Raw genomic sequence first — 19,486 nt, forward strand, 5'->3', positions numbered from 1 at the left:
AGAAGTAGAATTTAACATTATGTTTTTGAGTTTTTGTGTATGTCAATTAAGAAATAAAGAATGTTTCTTCATTTTTTCTAATCCAATATTGGACTAGTTGACAGATTCTTTCTGTTTTTGTATCAATTTTACCCTAAATGTAATCTCTTCTAATCTTTAGGTAATCAAAGTTGAAATTTGCGTGCCTTAAATCTGAAACTTACCTACAATGTGTGTCGTGGTGGCATTATATACTCCTAAAATTCTAATGTATTTCTTCATATCTACCAAGCATAAGTGATAGAGAAACTCATTCGAGAAACTTATATTATTTTCCATTGTTCCAAGGATAAATTCATGATAGAGCCATCAAGACAAACATTGGCAACTCATCAGCCTCATTGAGCAGATTTTTCCAGTTTAGGTGGGAGAGCAAAGCTGAGAATTGGATTGACTCAGCTTCAGGGTTTTTCCTGGAGGATGTAATGGAAGGTCAGGCACATTGCGTGAAACAAATATGGGCTCCTTAGAGTCTGAAATTTCATGACTTATTTGAGTTGAAAGAATCAGGTATTAGCTGAGGGAATAGCAACAGAATCACTCCTTACCTCTGATAAATATAAAAGAAATGACAAAGCTGATTTACATGTGTCTGTGTGGAGAATGTCTAGTTTTAGTTCCAATTAGCACTTCGATATTTCTTAATTCTTAATTTTTTGATAAATTATTAATTGTCAGAAGTATAGTTTAATGACTTGTTAACAATATGAGGAAGGAACTTTGCTTTTGTTGCAAGCAAAAGCATCTCATCTATGAAAAGCTAGACCCTCTTTGACACCATTAGCAATTAATACACCTTTGGAAAAAACCTCCTAATGAGCATTTCTATATTTTATGGTACAGTTGGTATTCAAGGTAGATTTGGTGTTCCTAGAATTCCAGGGGAAAAGGTACACTGATTTGATATCTGATACAAACTTAGTTTGTTTTATAAGTTTGGATCAGATGGAAGGGAAAATATATAGAATAAGTCTGACCGTTCAGGGTTCAGTGACCTGTGGCCCTGTAGCAGGGCTTCCAAAAACTCCTGCTGTCCGATTTTGTAAATAAAGTTTTACTGGAACATGACACTCATTTGTTTTCATATTGTCTAAGTCTGCTTTTGTGCTACACAGCAGCGAAGTAATTGGGTCAGAGATTATATGGCCCACAAAATCTAAAGTATTTACCATCTGGCCATTTGCAGAAAAAACTTGCTGACCGCTGCTACACTGGCCCTTCTCATAAGAGCACCGAAGCGTCTCGATTTCTCTATTTTATGTATGGTATAGTATCTTTTAATACATACTTCAGTGTAGACATAAACATTTAAATTAATCTAGTACCATATGAAGTTTTATAAATAAAATATAAGAAATATATTTTAATCAATAAAATGCTACGAATATCATATTTATCTCATAAGATGGTTGATTTTCACATCATCTTCTCTAATACTATAAAGATGATTCTAAATAATTTTTCTTACGGGGTTAGTGTTATAGTTCAGCATCTTATCCAATTCAATTTTTATAGAAACTTAAAATAAGTGTTATATTTATAAATTAAACTGCAGTTACCTTATTTTTTATTACATGTGTGTTATACACACACACACACATACATATATATAATATGATTATTAGTTTCACAAGTTAATGCTAGGAAATTCTCTTCACTAAAATAAGTTTAGTGTAAGTTTCTGTAGTCATTCTAACTGCACTAATTATCTCCTTATCTAGAAGACCATGACCCTGTGGTTATTTACCTAAAGTTGCCATGGGAATAACTGAAGCCGAAGTGGTAGGAGGTTCAGAAATCGTCAGACAGATATGTTTTGAGTCCTTAAACTTGTCTCATATCTGACTGCTTCACTGATACTGCCCTTTTTTTTTTTTTTTTTAGAAATTATTCAGCCTGATATGCAATTTTTTTACTCCTATAGTAGTATAAATGCTAAACTCAGTAAATCCAACAAACTTTGTTGAACAACGATATCTTGCTGCAAGTTAGTGTTTCTGTGGGTTACTATTTTCTTGCTTAAGCTCGCTGATGACATTCATTGAAGAACCCATCATAAGTAAAATCTCCTTCAAACGCTTGTTTAAAATGGTCTAATGCCTTCAAAATGCCTTTTCTCCTAGAGAATACTACTCAACACTTCCTGTAATTCCTAAAGGGATTGTCCCAATCTAAATTTGCCTTATACCCTTATCCAACCAACCTCTTTCTGAAATATATCATAGCAATCTGATTGTTTAGATTTCAGATCATTGGGATTTCTCCAATTACTTTGAAAACAGGAACTTTTTTTAAAAAGTGATATACAGAATCACTGGAGTACTTGTACTATAAAATAGATTATTGGATTTCTTTACATTTTTTGTAAAGTTAGTTTTATATAAGTTTACACAATGAGTTATGGGAAAGCAGAATAAAGTTCTTCTGGAATACTTTGAAACAGAATTTATTAAGTTCAGTATTCCAAAGTGACCTACCTCCCTGGGATACTATTTGGGAAAGTCAGGTATAAATTGCTACCGAGAGGCTGTGGAGGAGACTCTCAGCTCCTGAAAAGGTGAGATCAATAGATTGGATTCAGTATAAGAACTAGGTGAAATAATCAACAAGCTCGCCCCAGTCAAAAGTGAGTCAAATGAATCTCAATCAAGGGCCATGAGAGTTAGAAAGCAACAGGCCAGAAAGTTAGGTAGGTAGACTAAGAAATTCTCTAGGAAAAAAAAAAAATAGTTTCTTAGAAAAGAAATGGCATTTGGGGCAAAGTGAAGGAATTGGAACAAGACATTGTAGTGGAGACAAACATTACTCAGAATTAAAATTTTGAGTTATTTTTTTTCCCCAGAAGCCTAAATTTGTAGAAAGAATTTTATATGATGATTTTTCCTATACTATATTTACAGTAAAACTTTAGTTAATATAATGAAATATACCAGCTACTGGTAAACTAGTTGAACCTAGTAATTCTGGGAATTGGAAGTTTCAGCCCTTGGGGACCATTTGGCCAAAATGGTGATGAAGTGAGTCTCACAAAATCAATGAGCTTCAGTATCTATATAAAGACATTGTCTTCAGGGAACTTAAAAGCTAATGTGACCAAAGAGAAGCTGTAAATAGTGTGGTTTAAAATGAACACAAAAATTGTCCTGGCAAACACCCTCTCATGTTTTCTCGAGCAGTTTTCTTTGGGGCCAATTTATTTGAGTCTTTCTTAAAGAACCTCACAGACAATTTGAGAATTCACGCAGCTTCCAGTGGTGCTAAACTCGGTATCAGTCTATGTTTAGCTCTTGGATCTTGGTTTCATGCATCTTCACTGACTCTCCATAGTGGCTGATACCCTACTAACATCTGTGGAATCACTAAGTCTGACCATATCCTCTCCTCAAGGTAGAGCCACTGGCATTGCTAGGTCTGCTTCTAACCTGTCACTCCATTTAGTTGTTAAAGGGATGTAACATCACGAGTGAAAAAGTACCACCTTAAAAATGTTTTTCTCACTTTTATAATCTCCAGGTTACTATTTATTTAAAATAACTAATAAATATATACAAAATCTAAATAACAGGAAAGTTACTATGTTATCTGATGGTATGGTTAAAAAGTTATAAATATTTGACTCCAATGAAGATATATCAAATATTTTAAATTCTTAAAATTTAAAAAAAAATTAAATTAAAGTTGTAAGGATAAGCACTTATGTTTGGGATAAAATACTTTCATTGTTTTATAATGAAAATAACTTGATTGATTTTTCTGAGTAAGTTTCCAAAGAAAACTCATTAATTCTTAAAGTATTATGTATCTTCAGAGCTATATCTCCTACAGTTGGCTTAATGTGATTCATATGCATCTGCCAGAGTATTCATACAATATCCCTGAGCTTATAATTAAAAGTGCTTAAGTATTCTGTTAAAAGATAAAATAAAAAAAAGATGAATTGTCTTACTTGGAGCAAGAACATTCAGAATGCCATCAAACATATATCTCAGGTATAATATTCTCAAAGTGAAGTTCTTTATTTTTTAAGGTTTAGTATTTAAACTCAAAAACTGATTTATAATAATGGAGTGAGGCATATTCTGAGCAGTGTAGAATAGAATTTGTATATTAGCTGCACTTACTTATGTCCAATGTGATACAGTAATAAATTAAGTAATTTGCATATAAATCCCATTATTCTAAAATAAACCTATACTTTGAAGTTGGGCTAGGTGATAGCAAATTTTTTAATGTCAAGGCCCTATAAGTATTAGTTTACAGAGGTGGTATTATTCTTCTGAGGCCCAGGAGAAAAATAGTACACTAAACACACTATATTATGAAATCAATTTATGGAATGTGGAGTCATGAAGACTTTGAAATTGAAGAACTGTAACATTTAATTATGTTGTTTTGTAATTATAATATTCATCATCTGATACAAACTTGCACTAGACATTCTATCCTGATATACAGCCTTACTGCCAACACATCACAGAAAAGTAAATGTCCTTTTACATTTATTCAGCACAGCTAGGATTTTGCTTAAGGGATTTGGTAAATTTTCTGTTCTGGGTTCATATAAGAAAATCTATTCCATAGAGCAAGTGTTATTAGTTATCAGGCATTTGGTCACTTTTGGTAAGCTTAGCTGGACAGAAGCCATGTTAAGTCAAATAAGTAAATTGGATGGCCTAATTTCCAAGAAAAATGAATGACTATGTAAATAAAATTACACACATGCACACACACATACATGCACACAGGCACTCACAACTCATATCCTCATTGTATGCAGAGGGAAAATGAGATGAAGATTTGGATGCAGGGAACAAATTCTGCTCACTGTGTTACCTCCAAACATAACACTCAAAATATGCTTATATTCATTACCTGAATATTTCAAATGAAAAATTGCCTCATTCTCTATGTCACTTATGTATGTCATGTATCAGATATGTTTTTTGAAAAGTGGGGATTTAAAAAAAATAGGAATAATTATTTTACAATAATCTTAAATTCTAATAATATGATAATAAAAATTGAATATAGAACTCAGTTTATGCTAAAACCAATTTTATGTCTGCTAAGTTATCTAGAATTTATCCTAAATGTTTACTTTAACAGAAAAATAAATTTTACTAAATTAAATTTGCCTCTCACGGTGTAGGTATGCAGTAAATGATAGCCATCACTATTGTACCATTCAAATATTAGACGGGCTCGGTTTAAATCCCCGCTCAAAGCCACACTCTATAATTTAGGACATGTCTCTTAGTTTCTGTTTCTTTAGGGCGTGTCTCTTGGTTTCTTCTAACTTTTCTGTTTTATAAAATGGGAATTATATTGTGCCTGCTTCTAGTTTTGTCTTAAAGATTAAATGAGATTATGAAAGTGCCAGCTCAGTGCCTGATATATAAAGATTTGGTTAACAATAGATACAATTTTGAAAGAAAACAGTTTGACGATTCTAGTATTCTAAACTCTGGTTTACTATGAGATTAAATTAGAATTAATTTGAGGGAATTTACATTATTTATTCAAAATATATTTAGTGGAAAAATGTTAAAAGTCACATATCTTAGATAACTTTGACCTCTTAATACATACTAGATCTTAGCAAACCAATGAATTTTTTATTTAACCAAAATATATTTTAGTATAAACTTTTATAATGATAATAATAGCAGCCATTTACACAATAATTATTATGAGCTAAACATTGTCAAGGGACTTATTTATATCAGTTTATTAATTCCTCACAATATCTCTATGAAGTAAGAGTTGTCATCCCTATTTCACAGATTAAGAAACTAAGACTTAGAATTAAAACTTCTCCAAAGTTTCGTATCTAACAAATGGTGGAATGAGAATTTGAATCTATATCCACATGAATCCATAGCTCTTGCAGCTCTACCATATTACTTGAGGTAGCTCAAGTAACCAGATTTCCTTTGCACAGACAGTTTCAAATTAGATAAATTCATCTGCCTGCAGCCTACAGAGGGAACAGTACAAAGAGATTCCTACATTCTGCTCCGAAAAAGGCTGTGTCCCTTCCCTTAAAATCTGTGGATCCCTTTATACGTCTACCAAACCTTAGAGATTCTGGCTGTCCCATCCTCAGAAAAATTGTGTCCACCTATTAAAAATCATCATCTTGTGTTTTTCACCAAGTAAAAGGATTTGTCTAGGTTTAACTTTCAAAATAAGTATTATGAAAACTATGCTTTTATTTTGTTTGGTTTCCAAATTATATTTGAAATATGCTTTTAAACTTCCCATACCTACCTGACTTTCTGGAGATCTTTATTTTTTCCCTGCATGCCCACCTCCGGTCAGGCTAGTCATGGCCATGCTCTCCAGATTAACCTTTCTTCTACACCCAACTTAAAAAATTCTCTATGTTTCCACAAAATATTACATATATAATAAAAATCTATATTTATTTAATCAAAAACTAAAGTGTTTAACCTAGTACCATGACTTTATGAAAAAAATATATATCAAACTTCTAGAGGTAAAAAGCCGTATGCATTAAGTACACTTAAGTATATCTGATAACACGGTGAGAGAGTCGCCTATTTGCTTGTCTTGAAAATAGCTGGGCTAACTATTCTCATTACAAGATGCTTTGTGTGATGGGTCTTTTCAACATAAACTCTGAAGTCTTGTCTTTTAGGGAGATGGGACTGAACTGGGCAGAACCATTGTTCCCTAACTATCTTTGTATTTCTTTTCTGTTGGAAAATGAAATGACTGCAGTCTTTGAATCTCGATTTTCCTTTTAAAAAGACATTTTATGAGAAGACTGGAGCTTCTGGAAATAAAGGCAGATGCTTTGCAGTTTATGAAAGTGCAGACAAGGCTGGTAGCTGTTATGAATTATAATGAACTCTGTGACAGCTCTGGTCCAGATGTAGCATTAATGTCTCAGAAACTCAGAAACTTATAGGTGTTTATTGAAAAAACCAGAGAATTTTTAGAAGTCATTTGACTTTCTCTCTGTATTATCTAGTTTCATCTAATTTTCCATTGAAATTTAGAATTAAAATTAGTTTCAGAGTCCTTCCCAATTTAAAAAAGTTAAAAATAAAGTTAAAATGCCTATTTATATGTGACAATTTATTGTTGCAATCAAAACTAATGAGGAAGAGGAAAAAGGACAATTCAGTTTTATTCTAACAATGAGATATTTCCTTCCTGTGAAATTTCAAGGTTAAAAAACAAGTAGGAGATCTATATTAGAGAAAATATCTCTTAAACAGAGTCTCATCTGTATATTTCTGCTTTCAGACCATTTCACAATAAGTGAAAGTATAGCCAAATCTGGATATAGGATGGAACTTCTTTACCATAGCCAAAATTCACAGAAAAAAAAAATGACCACAAAGAACTCAATTTCATCAGCCCACTTGTTGGCTTCACTTACAAAAGTTACAAGAATGATATTTGAATTATTCATGAAAAATAACTTCCTTTACATGAAGGAAGTCTCATTTAATTGTCTTATCTCTGGGTAGTTTATTGTTGCAATATAACACTAAAATAAGCAGAAACATGAGAAGGACAGAGGTAATAGAAGGACAGGAAAAAGAAAAAGAAGCTTGCTCACTCTGTAGTTAATTTTATTTCTTAATGGTTTCCTATTCCCTTCTAATGCCTTCCACTCGCACCCCAAGTAGAGCAGTTGGCAGAGAACACAACAGATGGATGACAAGCTCGACACATGCAGTAGCTCTGGCACCCAGGCACTTGACTTTTATTTGCTAAACAGTTAGCCAGATTTCAAGAACCTAGTCTGTAAATGTTCCTATTTGGTTTAATGTACTGTGAGAATCTAGCACATAAATATTAAAATATTTCCATAACTCAGATCATATAATCTCTGTTTCTCTGCATAGTTTAGTAGCTAATTATTTTGTTCTTGATGTAGATTGCTGAGATACAGTGAACTTCAAGATGTAATTGGTATTTTATACAGATATCTATAATTTCAGATATTAGAGTTCTCCTAAAGCCGCTCTGTCTAAAGGAGCTTTTAGCTAGCCAAGTCAGGGACAACTGTGCCAGTGTAGGTACTGAATGAAACTGTTAGGTAGAAAATTGAGAGGATAATCACAGACAATTTTCCCAGATTACTAAATTCAAAACTCAAGAAAAATTTCATCTTTTTCATGAAGTCTCCCTGGCCACCAACAGATTTAACAGCCCCATTCACCCTGCTCACATAGCATGTTATTTACATTACCAATATAGTTTGTGTCTTTGTCCCCAGTATGAGCTCCAGAAGAACAAGGACTTGGTATTTCTCTCACCCCTGAATCCCTGGCACCTGGCCCCACATATGGCACCTGATTGGTTCTGGATAAACATTTGTTGAGTTGTTCAGAACTCAAGTGGACTTAGCCCTAGGCTAATAGAAGGAAGAAATAGAGGATAATTATTAGAAAACTCTGCTGAGTGGGGCAGATTGGAAAAGGCCCCCAATGGCAGCAATACTTCAGTGCATGTCTTCTGTACTTTCTGCAAAAGCATGCTTGAGGGGAGTAGGAGGGTAAGAGTCTCTCTTATCTACATAGCAAAGCTTATAGACATTGCTTCCTAGAATGAAATGTAATAGAAATGTGTGCAGCTCTAGAATTTGCTTCCCTTTTTCTCTTGGAGAAATGACATTCTCCTTTCCCTCTCAAGCATAAATATTCAGGTTATTTTTCTCTCTTTTTTTTTTTTTCCAAACTAGGTTTTAAAATCTTCCGACTTTCTTGTAACAGTATTAAGACATGCTCTTTCTCCATATCTTTGCAACCATTTACTTCAAGGCTAAAGATAAGTAACCAATGACTTCAGTGCATTTAAGCTACAGTAGAAGTAATTGATATGGAGTAGAACTATAAATTACTCATCACGAGGAATACTTTGGACAGGAAATAGTTTGCAGTTACTGGTATCTCACTTTCCTCAATTAGGAGCTTACGGATGACACCATCCTCTTAATATCTTAAATCATCTTTCACAGGTTAGAATACTTGATTCAGACTTTAATTTCTATACTTTAGATATTTCAGTAGATGATTCATATTGAGTGTCTTCTATTTCCCTAGTACTTCTAGGAAGTTTCAGGTTTACTTAAAAACTTTCTTACAGCCAGTCTAATAATAAAACAAAAAGCCCAAACACTTGTTCTTGGCAAACTTACTTTAAGAAAATCATTGCAATTACATAGGAGCCCAGGTTTGTAATGGGTTCTACAACATTGGCCAAGGCTCAATCCCCTAACTTTGCTATATATGAAAAGAAATGTTTACCTCTTTAAACTATTTCAACTTTATTTTTTAATTTAAATAGCTTATTTAATTTAAATAATTGAATAATTTGTATTCAATTAATTTCATACAGGATTGTAAAATATATCCCCTTTGAAAGGAAATCATAATGGTTGTAGCTGACCACAAGCTCAACTTATGTAAACAATTTAGCACTAAAAAAGCAAGTTGCATTAATGGAGGCAGTATAATATTCAGAACAAGGTAGTGTGTGTGTGTGTGTGTGTGTGTGTGTGTGTGTGTGTGTAATAGTCTTGCTCCCTATTCTGTGAGGATGAGACTGATTCTGGAATGATATGCTGAATTCTGAGTGCTACATTTTAAAAGACTTAATATTGGCTGACCAGTATGTGCCCAGAGAACAGTGACCATAATATCAAGGGACTCCAAACTATTATTTATTTATTTGTTTGTTTGTTTGTTTATTAAATTAAAAATTATTGGAGGTGACATTGATTAACAAAATTAAATAAGTTTTAAGTGTACAATTCAACATTGTCATATGTATTACATTGTGTGCTCACCACCCAAATTTAGATTTTCTTTCATGACTAAATATTTGACCCCTTTTAACTCCTATCTACCTCTCCCCTCCTCCTTCCCTCTGGTAACCATTACAACACAGTCTGTGTCCATGAATTATCTGTTCGTTTGTTAGGTTTGTTTATTGCTTTCAGTTTTATAGCCCACATATGAGTGAAATCATATGGTTTTTAACTTTTTCTGTCTGACTTATTTCATTTAGCACAATTATCTCAGGATCCATCCATGTTGTTGCAGATGGCAGTTTTTCATCTTTTCTTATGGCTGGTTGAGTAATATTCCATTGTGTATGTGTATCACATCTTCTTTATGCAGTCATCTATCATAGGATACCTTGGTTGCTTCCATGTCTTGGTCATCATGAATAATGTTTCTGTGAACATTGGGGTGTATATATCTTTGTGGATAAATGTTTTCAGTTTTTTTTTGGGGGGGGTAAATACACAAACTATCATTTAAAAAGTGATTGTTTTACTGAATAAAAGGCTCAATAGTGACACAAAGAGATGTCATGTACAGTAACTCATAGATTTTTTTTTTCCCATGTGAAATAAGACCAATGGGCAGAAATTTGGGGAAGGTTAATTTGGGTTCAGAAAACATTGTTTTAGTATCCATACCTAGAATTTTTGTTTGTTGTTTTGCTCTCTGCAATTAAACAGCAATTAACTTTAAGAAGCTTTAAGTAGAGTCAATACTCAACAGATTCTTTGGTGGATGTGGTAAATATAAGTGTATGAATTTCTACTTGTCCCTATAATCAAGAATACCCATCCTTCTTGTTTCCTAGATATGAGCACCTGCATGTGCTTACACACTTGGGTTAGAAGGTTTTGAGATACTAGACGTTGAGTTCTGTTGTTACTAACTCCCCATACATACATTACTATGATTAGTAACATATCAGCCATATGTTACATTTGGTGGGCTGGATTCCCCTTCTTTGAAATGACCCATAAAAATAAGTAATAGTAGCATCTTATTTATTTTATGATTAAGAATGTTTTAAATTTGTCTCCTGAGCATGAATGTAATAATGTATCCCTATGTGTTAGCTGCGTTAAAGATTTAGCAAATATAAAGAATTCAAAAACTCTTCCTTGATATAAAATTGTATGCGGTATCTGGAAAAAATAGGAGTTAAATACTTTATTTCCCTAAATATTCTAGTGCCAACAATTTAAGAACCATATGAAAATTAAATTTTCAAAGATTATGTACTGAATAAAGCAAGACTGTAGTCAAAAATGAAATCAGAATCAGATTTACTTTTGGCTACCTCTTTTACTGGCTTTTATGCTAGAATTCTAGAATTCCATTTCAGATGTTTCTTCCAACTATTTTACTCAACATTAACACTAAAGTAAATTTTTTCTTAATTAATATGAATTAGTGGTAAAATATTGATATATTTCCAAACATACTAAATTCATACAAAAGATTATGTTCCTGGAAAACATATGTGATATGATAGGTAACATTAATTTTTTAAATATAGAAACAATGTTATAATAGGATCTCGGACTTTTTAATCAAAAGCTGAATGTGTAAAGAAAAGAAACACCGCAACCCAATACATAACTTTCTATTTTCTGAGTTTAGATCTAGTTATTAGCAAATTTTTGTTTACTACTTAATCTACTTTTCTTTGGTCTCATTGGTACTAGCTTTATTGGTACTAGCTCTGGGAGTGTGATTCCTTATCAAGTGTCCTTCAGATGACATGTATTCCCTGCATAATAAGACATTGATTCCAGTGTCAAAGGAATCAGGAAAACTATTAATTTATCTTTTATGCCTAGCAGTATTTACTTCAAGGATATGTGCAGTGATAAAAGGGAGGTAAAATGAAATACTTCGATCAGTTTTTCAGAAAGCCACCAGCTAGTCCTATATTATACCCGTTTTTTTTTTTTTTTCCTTCAAAAGCTTCTCAAAGGGATTACTTTGAATTCTAGAAAGGATGCTTTTGATTGCACCATAAAGTTGAAGACATGCTCGGTATTATAGTAATAACATGGCAGCAGTGCTATCAGCAGCAGCATTAAGATTTTTCCCTGCTTTACATTATTCATTTATTCATTTGCCCATCTGTAGCTTGAATTCGTAACAGGAGAGAGACACAGGGCCTTTGATGGAAATCCTGTAATAGGAAGCATATGCCTCGGAAACAAGTTTTAAAAGTTTTGGTTGCTGTGGGAAACATCAATGATAATTTTGTTTTAATTATGGTCTAAAACACTGATTGGAAGCCAGAGGAGAAGCGTCTTCTTTTTATCTCATGCTGAGACTGAGAGGAAGGAGAAACAATGTAGTTCAGACAAAGCAACTAATATCTGCCCATCCAGTAATCTTAGGTAGACATTTATTGTGTAGAATTTAATTTAATCCAACGTGCATGAGGCACCAGAGCTTTAAAACTGCACTTCAGAGTGAGCATGAAGGAGGACTTATTCTGTTGACATCAATTAGGTTTTAAATAAAGTCCTGACAGAGGCATCATCTGTTAGACAACATTTTGTTCTCAAAGACTATTTTCTCTTTTAGTTTTTATGCTAGTTAATACAGCTCTCTTTTTTTGAGATAGAAACAAAAACAAATATGCTAAGTTATCCCTCGAGGAGTAGAAAAATGACAAACAATTTTAAATGATTATAAGTTTGTAGGTAAGACATTTCTGGTAACTTCAAGAAAATCAGTGAGGACAAAAATATGTTTCTGAATACCAGAGTTGCAAACTTTAAGCTTCAAAAGTTTTAACAGTACCTCAGAGTCTTCCACATGTTAGTGTGACAGCGACACTGACTCATATCCTATCAGAGTGAGCAGTGGTGTCCACTGGGTTATCTATCTTGGAGCTTAGAGTTATGTTTACAAATTTTTTGTCAAGAAAGAGCAGAGACCAAATAACACTGGCCATAGAAAAACACATTTAAATTGCAACAAAAACCCCGTGTTTATTAAACACAGGTTTTTAAAGAGAGAATTCTTAATATCACAGCTTTAGAGAATTATAGTATCCAATTAACAGTTTGTCTGGGTGTAACCCTAACCTGACGTATGCTAAAGGTCAGACTTTAGGTGCCAGGACTCAGAGCACAAGGGACCTAGGAGTAGGCTGTGAGCAAAGAAAAAGAGGAGATATTGTCACTACTTTTTTTTCCAAAAAAAATTTTTGGCAATGTATACTGTTATCAGTGTTTGTTACTGGATTACATGTTATATCTTGCTATTATGTGTAACTTGTAATATGATATAAAACATTATATTGGACCACCTGATGAAAATAATTCTGCTCTTTATAGACAAGTGAACATATTCCTGCTGTGAGTAGCAGAGTATTAATTTCCATGGAACGTTCCCTGGCATCAAATGTACTTTTACTATTACTTGATCAAATGAAATTGGAAGTTTCTAACATCTTTGTGTGATGCCTGAGGTCTAGAAATATAACAAAAAATTGTAGTAATACAAATATTTATTATGTAGATAAGTACATAATATTTTATTGATGCTTCAATAGTTAATTACACTAGCAACAATGTTTTGCCTTTAGTGTTTAGTATGTAGTATGATGATAGCAGTTATTCTGGGGAACATTTAGGTAATTTAATCTAAGAAAAGCATAAGTCTTTAAAATAAGCATGCATGTATACAGCAGCACACCTCTGATGAAAATGATTAAAACTTTCCAAAAATGAATTAATTAATGAAAAATAAAGATTGCTTTAGAATTAGACATACTATATTATTGTTACTTTAAGGTTTAAAGATGCGATAGTTTTCTTTGTATATTTGAATTTTATATAAGGAATTCTAAGAAATGATATCTAACTTTATTCTAGGTAATACTTAAAAAACTATTGCCTTATAAGTTAATTATAAATGTTTGCTAAAAATAATGCAGGTCAGTAGGATCATGAGTTTATTTTAACCTGTCTACACCTGAAGACTCAGGAGCTGAAGTCAATTTCTATTGGCAGGCAAATTCCTAAGCCCCCTTCGAGAATATGCACATCCTCCCAGGAGTATCTTATTCTAACTGGTATGCTGGTGTCACAAACCAGACTTGTCAAAGAGATGACCCATGAATTCCAGTAATGGAAACTGATGGGCATGTGCTAGAAACCTTTTTACGCAAGACAGAAATCAGATGAATGGAAGCAACTAAAACCTCTCCCAAATAATTGTTTCAAGTAAAATGACATTGAGTATGTCTTCTAAATTGGTCTAAAAGCATTCAACAGATAAAAGCAAGAAAGTAAACATGCATATGTGTGTGTAGATAGATGATAGATGATTGATAGGTAGATGATAGATGAGAGAGAGAGAGAGAGAGAGAGAGAGAGAGAGGGAGAGAGAGAGAGAGGGAGAGAGAGAATAGCTAGCTAGCTAGCTAGCTAGCTTCAGTTTTTAGGCAAGAGATCATTTAGAAGCCAGAATTAAATCTTTTCCATGAGTGAGTGTAGGGTAGTGGTTAGGTGCACAAAGCTGATGTATGTGAGTTCAAATTTCAATTCTATCTCCTATTAATTGTGTAATCATCTGTAATAACATAATCATAACAATAGTGCCTACCTGATAGCTTTGTTGTAAGAATAGTCCCTGGCTCAGACTTTAATGTGCCCAGAAGTTTGAAACTGAGAAAATGAAAAGAAGGATACTAAATAGCATGTGGGAAATAATGGACTGTAGAGTCAGAGACCTCAATTCAAATCTCTAGCTGAGGGACCTTGGGCATGTTATTGAACCTCTCAGAGCTTCCGCTTTCTTCTTTGGTAAATGGAAGTACTGGTCCTGGATTTGCGAGATAAGGGACAGATGGAAAGCCCCTGCACTTAATAGACATTCAGTAATAGGCTATCTTTCCCTGTCACGTTAGAGTTAGTTGTTAAGGACTGCAAAAAAATTTTCTTTCTTTCTTTTTTTTTAATGGCTAATAACTTTTATTCTTTTAGGGTGGAAATGGTTTACATGGGGCTCCAAGCTTACCTGGCCAGAAGGTAAAGAGTTTTTGAATGTTTCCTATAAGAATTTTAACATCTTAAGAACTGAATTTGTACATAATACGGTAAAGGTTCAGAAAATGTATTTGATGAAACTTAATTTCCTGGAAGAAAGCCTCTTTCAGAAAGCCACTGACAGATTTTTCCAAAGAGAACCCATGGAAGAAAGCCCTTCTCAAAGGGGCCAACCACACTAGGAGAGAGCTTTCTCAGAGCTTTAGCAACTCTCTCCTCCAGAGAACTCAACAGTTGTGCTTGCTGGGTGCCATGGGAGTGTACATAGCTGCTCTGGAAATGTCTTCATTGTTATTTGTCAATCTAAAATGAAGAATGGAACAGTTTTTACTACCTTTGGTTGTATTTATCTTCCTTTTTGTATATTCCAGGTTGAGCTAAACATAATTACAATGACATAAAATATTAAATACTACAAAGATGCTACAACTAATCTCTTCAAAATGTTAAATTTACAATAGACAGGGATTTTTGAATTGGCTAGGCTCCTTCTTTCTGTGTCTAGTATCTTTCTCTTAACCAAGGTGAGCTTCTCTTATACCCTTTTACTGTCCAAAGGCTGCTTTCTCCTCTTGGGAAGAGGTATTGATATATATGACTGGCATTACTAGAAACACAGAGACTGGTCTATTCCAATTTCCTGGAGAGGTAGGGAGCCACTTTAGCTGGGGCCAGCTGTAGTTATACCACTCAGATAATCCTACCATAGGAGGAGCATTATCGATGCAATCCTAGATGCCCACTGTAGCCAAGTACATCCTTTCTATGCTCTGGAGAGGTCTTATAGGTCTTAGCAACAAGATGTCAAGAAGTTACTATTACATCTAGGTTTTTCTCTAGCTAAAAATTACCACTAAGAAAGAAATGCACTTATTGATAGATATAACTTTTGAAAAATCTTCCTTTACTTGGCTTGATAAAGATAATAAGATTGAACCAGTGGTGATGAAATGGCAGCTCCTGAATTTTTTCACAGCAATTCTAGACAAAACCCATTGATACAGCATGTGCTGCATCTGAGAGTCAAGTTGCAAGCCAAGGGATGTGCAGATTTATCTGTTGGGAAATAGTTTTGGACTTTCCAGCAGCTGTTTGTGGTGGCTGCATCATGCTCTCACTGTGGCTAATGTACTGGGCGTGTTTAGTGGCTTCGATGTCAGCTTGAATTAACAGATCAAGTTAAAGTCTATATTTTAGGAAAAAATGGTAGAAAAACAGATAGAACATGCATTCAGTGGCATATATACCCAAATACTAACCTATTTTCTTTCATGATACCTTTTTTGAGGGTAGATGAAGCAGAAATAATTATTTAATCATGTTTGTATATTTACATATACACGAATACATATAGTTGATTTTATGTATTATATATAGAGTATACATAAGGAGACTGTACATATAATAAAAAGCTGGCATTTCTTTTTTTAAAACACAAATTTTAATCATATTAAGTGTTACCTCATTGAAGCATTACGGAAAAGAACTTAGAGATAAGAAACCCTTCATCCTTATCTTGGTGCACTCAGGAAATGTTTACTGAGTGCTTCTTAGGGGTGGAGGGGTGAATATGACCCATCCTGGAGACTTACTTGCTGGCTATGTTGTCACGAGTGTCTGACATATATTTGGTGTTCAATGAATATTTGTTGACTATATAATAAGACATCAGTAGTATAAATATCTGTGCAAAATTAAGTGGGAAAATAAGCTTGTCAGATCAGAGAGGGTTTAGCTGAAGAACAGGGGACTTATACCACTGAGAATAAATATGGTGGTCGTTCGGGAGCCAGTCCCCTTCCTGAGGCTGAGAGGCAGGCGATCTAGGTGGTGAACAGCATGACACTGGTATTGGAGTTGGAGCCAGAACTCGAGAGTTCAAACTGAACTCGTCCCTCATGCAACTCTCACTGAAACAGTGTTCTGTAGAAATCACTTTGAGGAGGATGTTTCTACTGAATCTAGTGAAATAAATACTATTAATGACAATAATGGCTGACTTAGTCTATGCCAGGCACTTTGTTGATGCTTTCAATTCTAGAAACATCTATGAGAAAGGTACTATACATGGGGAAATTAAGTTTTATGAAGATTAAATTGCATTGGAAGTAGTGAAGCTGCTTGTACTCTAGAAAATTGTCCCTTCGGTATTTAGCAATATTTAAATTTTATATAAATTAATATTGGTTTAGAGCTTACATATTAGAAATATTCTTTATAATTATTGATTTTTTCAATGTTAGACATGTTATCATTATTATAATAATAATTATATGTGTTAAAAGTAGTTTCCTATTCTTATATACATTTCTCTCCTGCAGGGAGAGCAAGGTTTTAAAGGCAGCAAAGGAGAAATTGGTGAAAAGGTAAATATCTCTCTTTACATACACATTTGTAAAAATAAATTATGTTCTTGAAAATATTTTGAAGTGGAATATCTAACCTGTTTTGTGCTTTCATATAAGCAATTCGATAATTTTATAGAAATGATTGAAAATATTTCCTTCAATTAAGGTAAACTTCATATATTAATGTGTGTCAGAAATCTTTCTAAACATGTTCAGATAGTAGTTATATCTAGACATTTCTTGTTAAATACATTCCATCAATATGTAAATGATTCAGACATTTACTAAGCATTATATTTTTGTTATAGCATCATTGATACACTAGATGTCCAAGTCGTTAAATAAATGCTTTGTTTATATATACACCTGGTTTATTAGTGAAATTTTCCTGAGGTCATAAGTAAGAACTAACTGTAATAAGGTTCAACAGAAAAGAGATGGAACACTCAGAATAGTTTGAAGGAGTTTAATATACGGATGGTTTAAATGGTAGGGGCAAGATGTAGGAAAACAACATAGGTTGTGCAATATTTTATATTGAGTTATAGTGGACTCCTTAAACCACACATGGTTAATGGTTAACAGCCCCAGTGGCAAAGAAAACCTTATGGAGAGGGCCAGATAGGAGCTGAGGGAAGCATTTAACCTAACTGTCTAGCAGCCATTGTTTTACACATTTGCAGCTTTCCACTGAAAGTACAGAGATTGGGAAGTAATTTAGTCAAAATTTCCCTTTAGGCAATTGTTTTGAATTATTCTGCATTTTATAACTCTACCTTTATTTTTAAATAGAACAAAAAAAAATGCCATTCCTTTATTTAATAAGATGTCAAGTAATTGGACAGCAAGAAGGAGGTCTAGAGAGGGGACGAGATCATCTCAAATTAGAAAGTATCGCCTCTATTTAGTTTTCTGGGTGGTGATCAATTATTTGCTTCTTCAATAAGTGTTTGTAGACAGAATGGGCATTTACTATAATTATAAGATAAACTACACATGTTGTAAAACTACTGAATAATTATTTTGCTCATAGAACTGGGAGGGAGAAAAAAGGATAGATAGTCATATAATCATAACTGAGGATAATTCTATTAAGTGATGACATTTAAAAGTGAGTTGCTCTTCTTAAAAATCCCGAGAATGTTTTTGCTTTAGAATAAGTTATTGCAAGGCCATGCCTTTAAATAAATACTTTATTAACACATATTCCTGTTTTATTTAATGGAATTTTACCTATAGGAATTAGTGAGAATAATCAAGAAAAACAGATATGTTCCTTGTAATTTAAAGTCAGCATCTCACTAAAATATTAGTGGTTATTTTGATATTTTTATATATAGTTGGTATTACTCAGTAACAAATTGATTCTCACAGGCTCTGAGGTATTGAAAAACATTCAATATATATGACTTCAAAGATTTCCCTTCTAATTTCTCATATTGATGAACATTTACTTTCAAGTAGTCAATTTCACTATAAGGTGAAAATATTTATGGAGAACGACTGAGATATCTGGAAGAAATAAAGCTACAAAAAGACAACACTTGAATGGAAGTTAGAATGCAAATGGTCTATAGTCAGATGTAAGATTCACATAACCCTTATGTTAAAAATACATTCTCTATTATTTACCATATATCAAATATATTATTTTTTCAGTGTTATATGTTATGCATTCTGATTTTAACCACATATATTTTCCATAAAATAAATAACTGAGGTCATCTTTTTTTTTCTAGATTATAAACTTTTTCTTTCTAGATTAGTTAAATAAGAAATGTGAAGCACTCACTTTCATGTGACACCAGCATGATATTCTTAAACTGTTTACAACATAAGTTGTTTTATGAACAAAAACCATCTAATTTGAATTTTTGTTCTTTGTAGAAAACTGAGTACATAGGTACTATAAAACCTACTTTTCTTCTTTAATTACCTTATTGTGGCCTTCATGGTATTTAAAGTTTGACTGTTTTAAATGACAAAATTAATTAGTCTCAAAATAAAATAATTCAGGAAGTTTTTCAGAGAAGTCATATCTACCAAAAACACATGGCTACTGAGCAAAAAAAGAAAAATTATATCAACTGTCAAAAATGAAATACTATCTGATGATTTTCAGTTGTTATTTCTTTAATTCAGTATAAACCAAGTAGAGAAATCTGCTGCTTTTCATTATGGCTGGAAAACTAGCCTTCCGGCCAGTTCAACTCTTAAGCCAGATGAAGAG

At 33.1% G+C, this 19,486-nt stretch overlaps 1 protein-coding gene across 5 annotated transcripts in view; it reads left to right on the forward strand.

Annotated features, from left to right (window-relative positions):
* Nucleotides 1-19,486, forward strand: part of COL19A1 (collagen type XIX alpha 1 chain) — a 296,141-nt gene that overhangs the window by 71,638 nt on the left and 205,017 nt on the right. For 4 of the 5 annotated variants that reach the window (XM_016157628.2, XM_036219122.1, XM_036219111.1 and 1 more), the window contains exons 10-11: nucleotides 14,846-14,890; nucleotides 17,230-17,274. The exons of the other annotated variant lie outside the window; for it this stretch is intronic. In XM_016157628.2, the coding sequence (XP_016013114.2) occupies nucleotides 14,846-14,890; nucleotides 17,230-17,274 (90 nt within the window). The remainder of the gene's footprint in view (nucleotides 1-14,845; nucleotides 14,891-17,229; nucleotides 17,275-19,486) is intronic. 5 annotated transcript variants of the gene reach the window in all.

This window comes from Rousettus aegyptiacus, unplaced genomic scaffold (assembly GCF_014176215.1).
Source record: "Rousettus aegyptiacus isolate mRouAeg1 unplaced genomic scaffold, mRouAeg1.p scaffold_m13_p_1, whole genome shotgun sequence".
Taxonomy (NCBI): domain Eukaryota; kingdom Metazoa; phylum Chordata; class Mammalia; order Chiroptera; family Pteropodidae; genus Rousettus; species Rousettus aegyptiacus.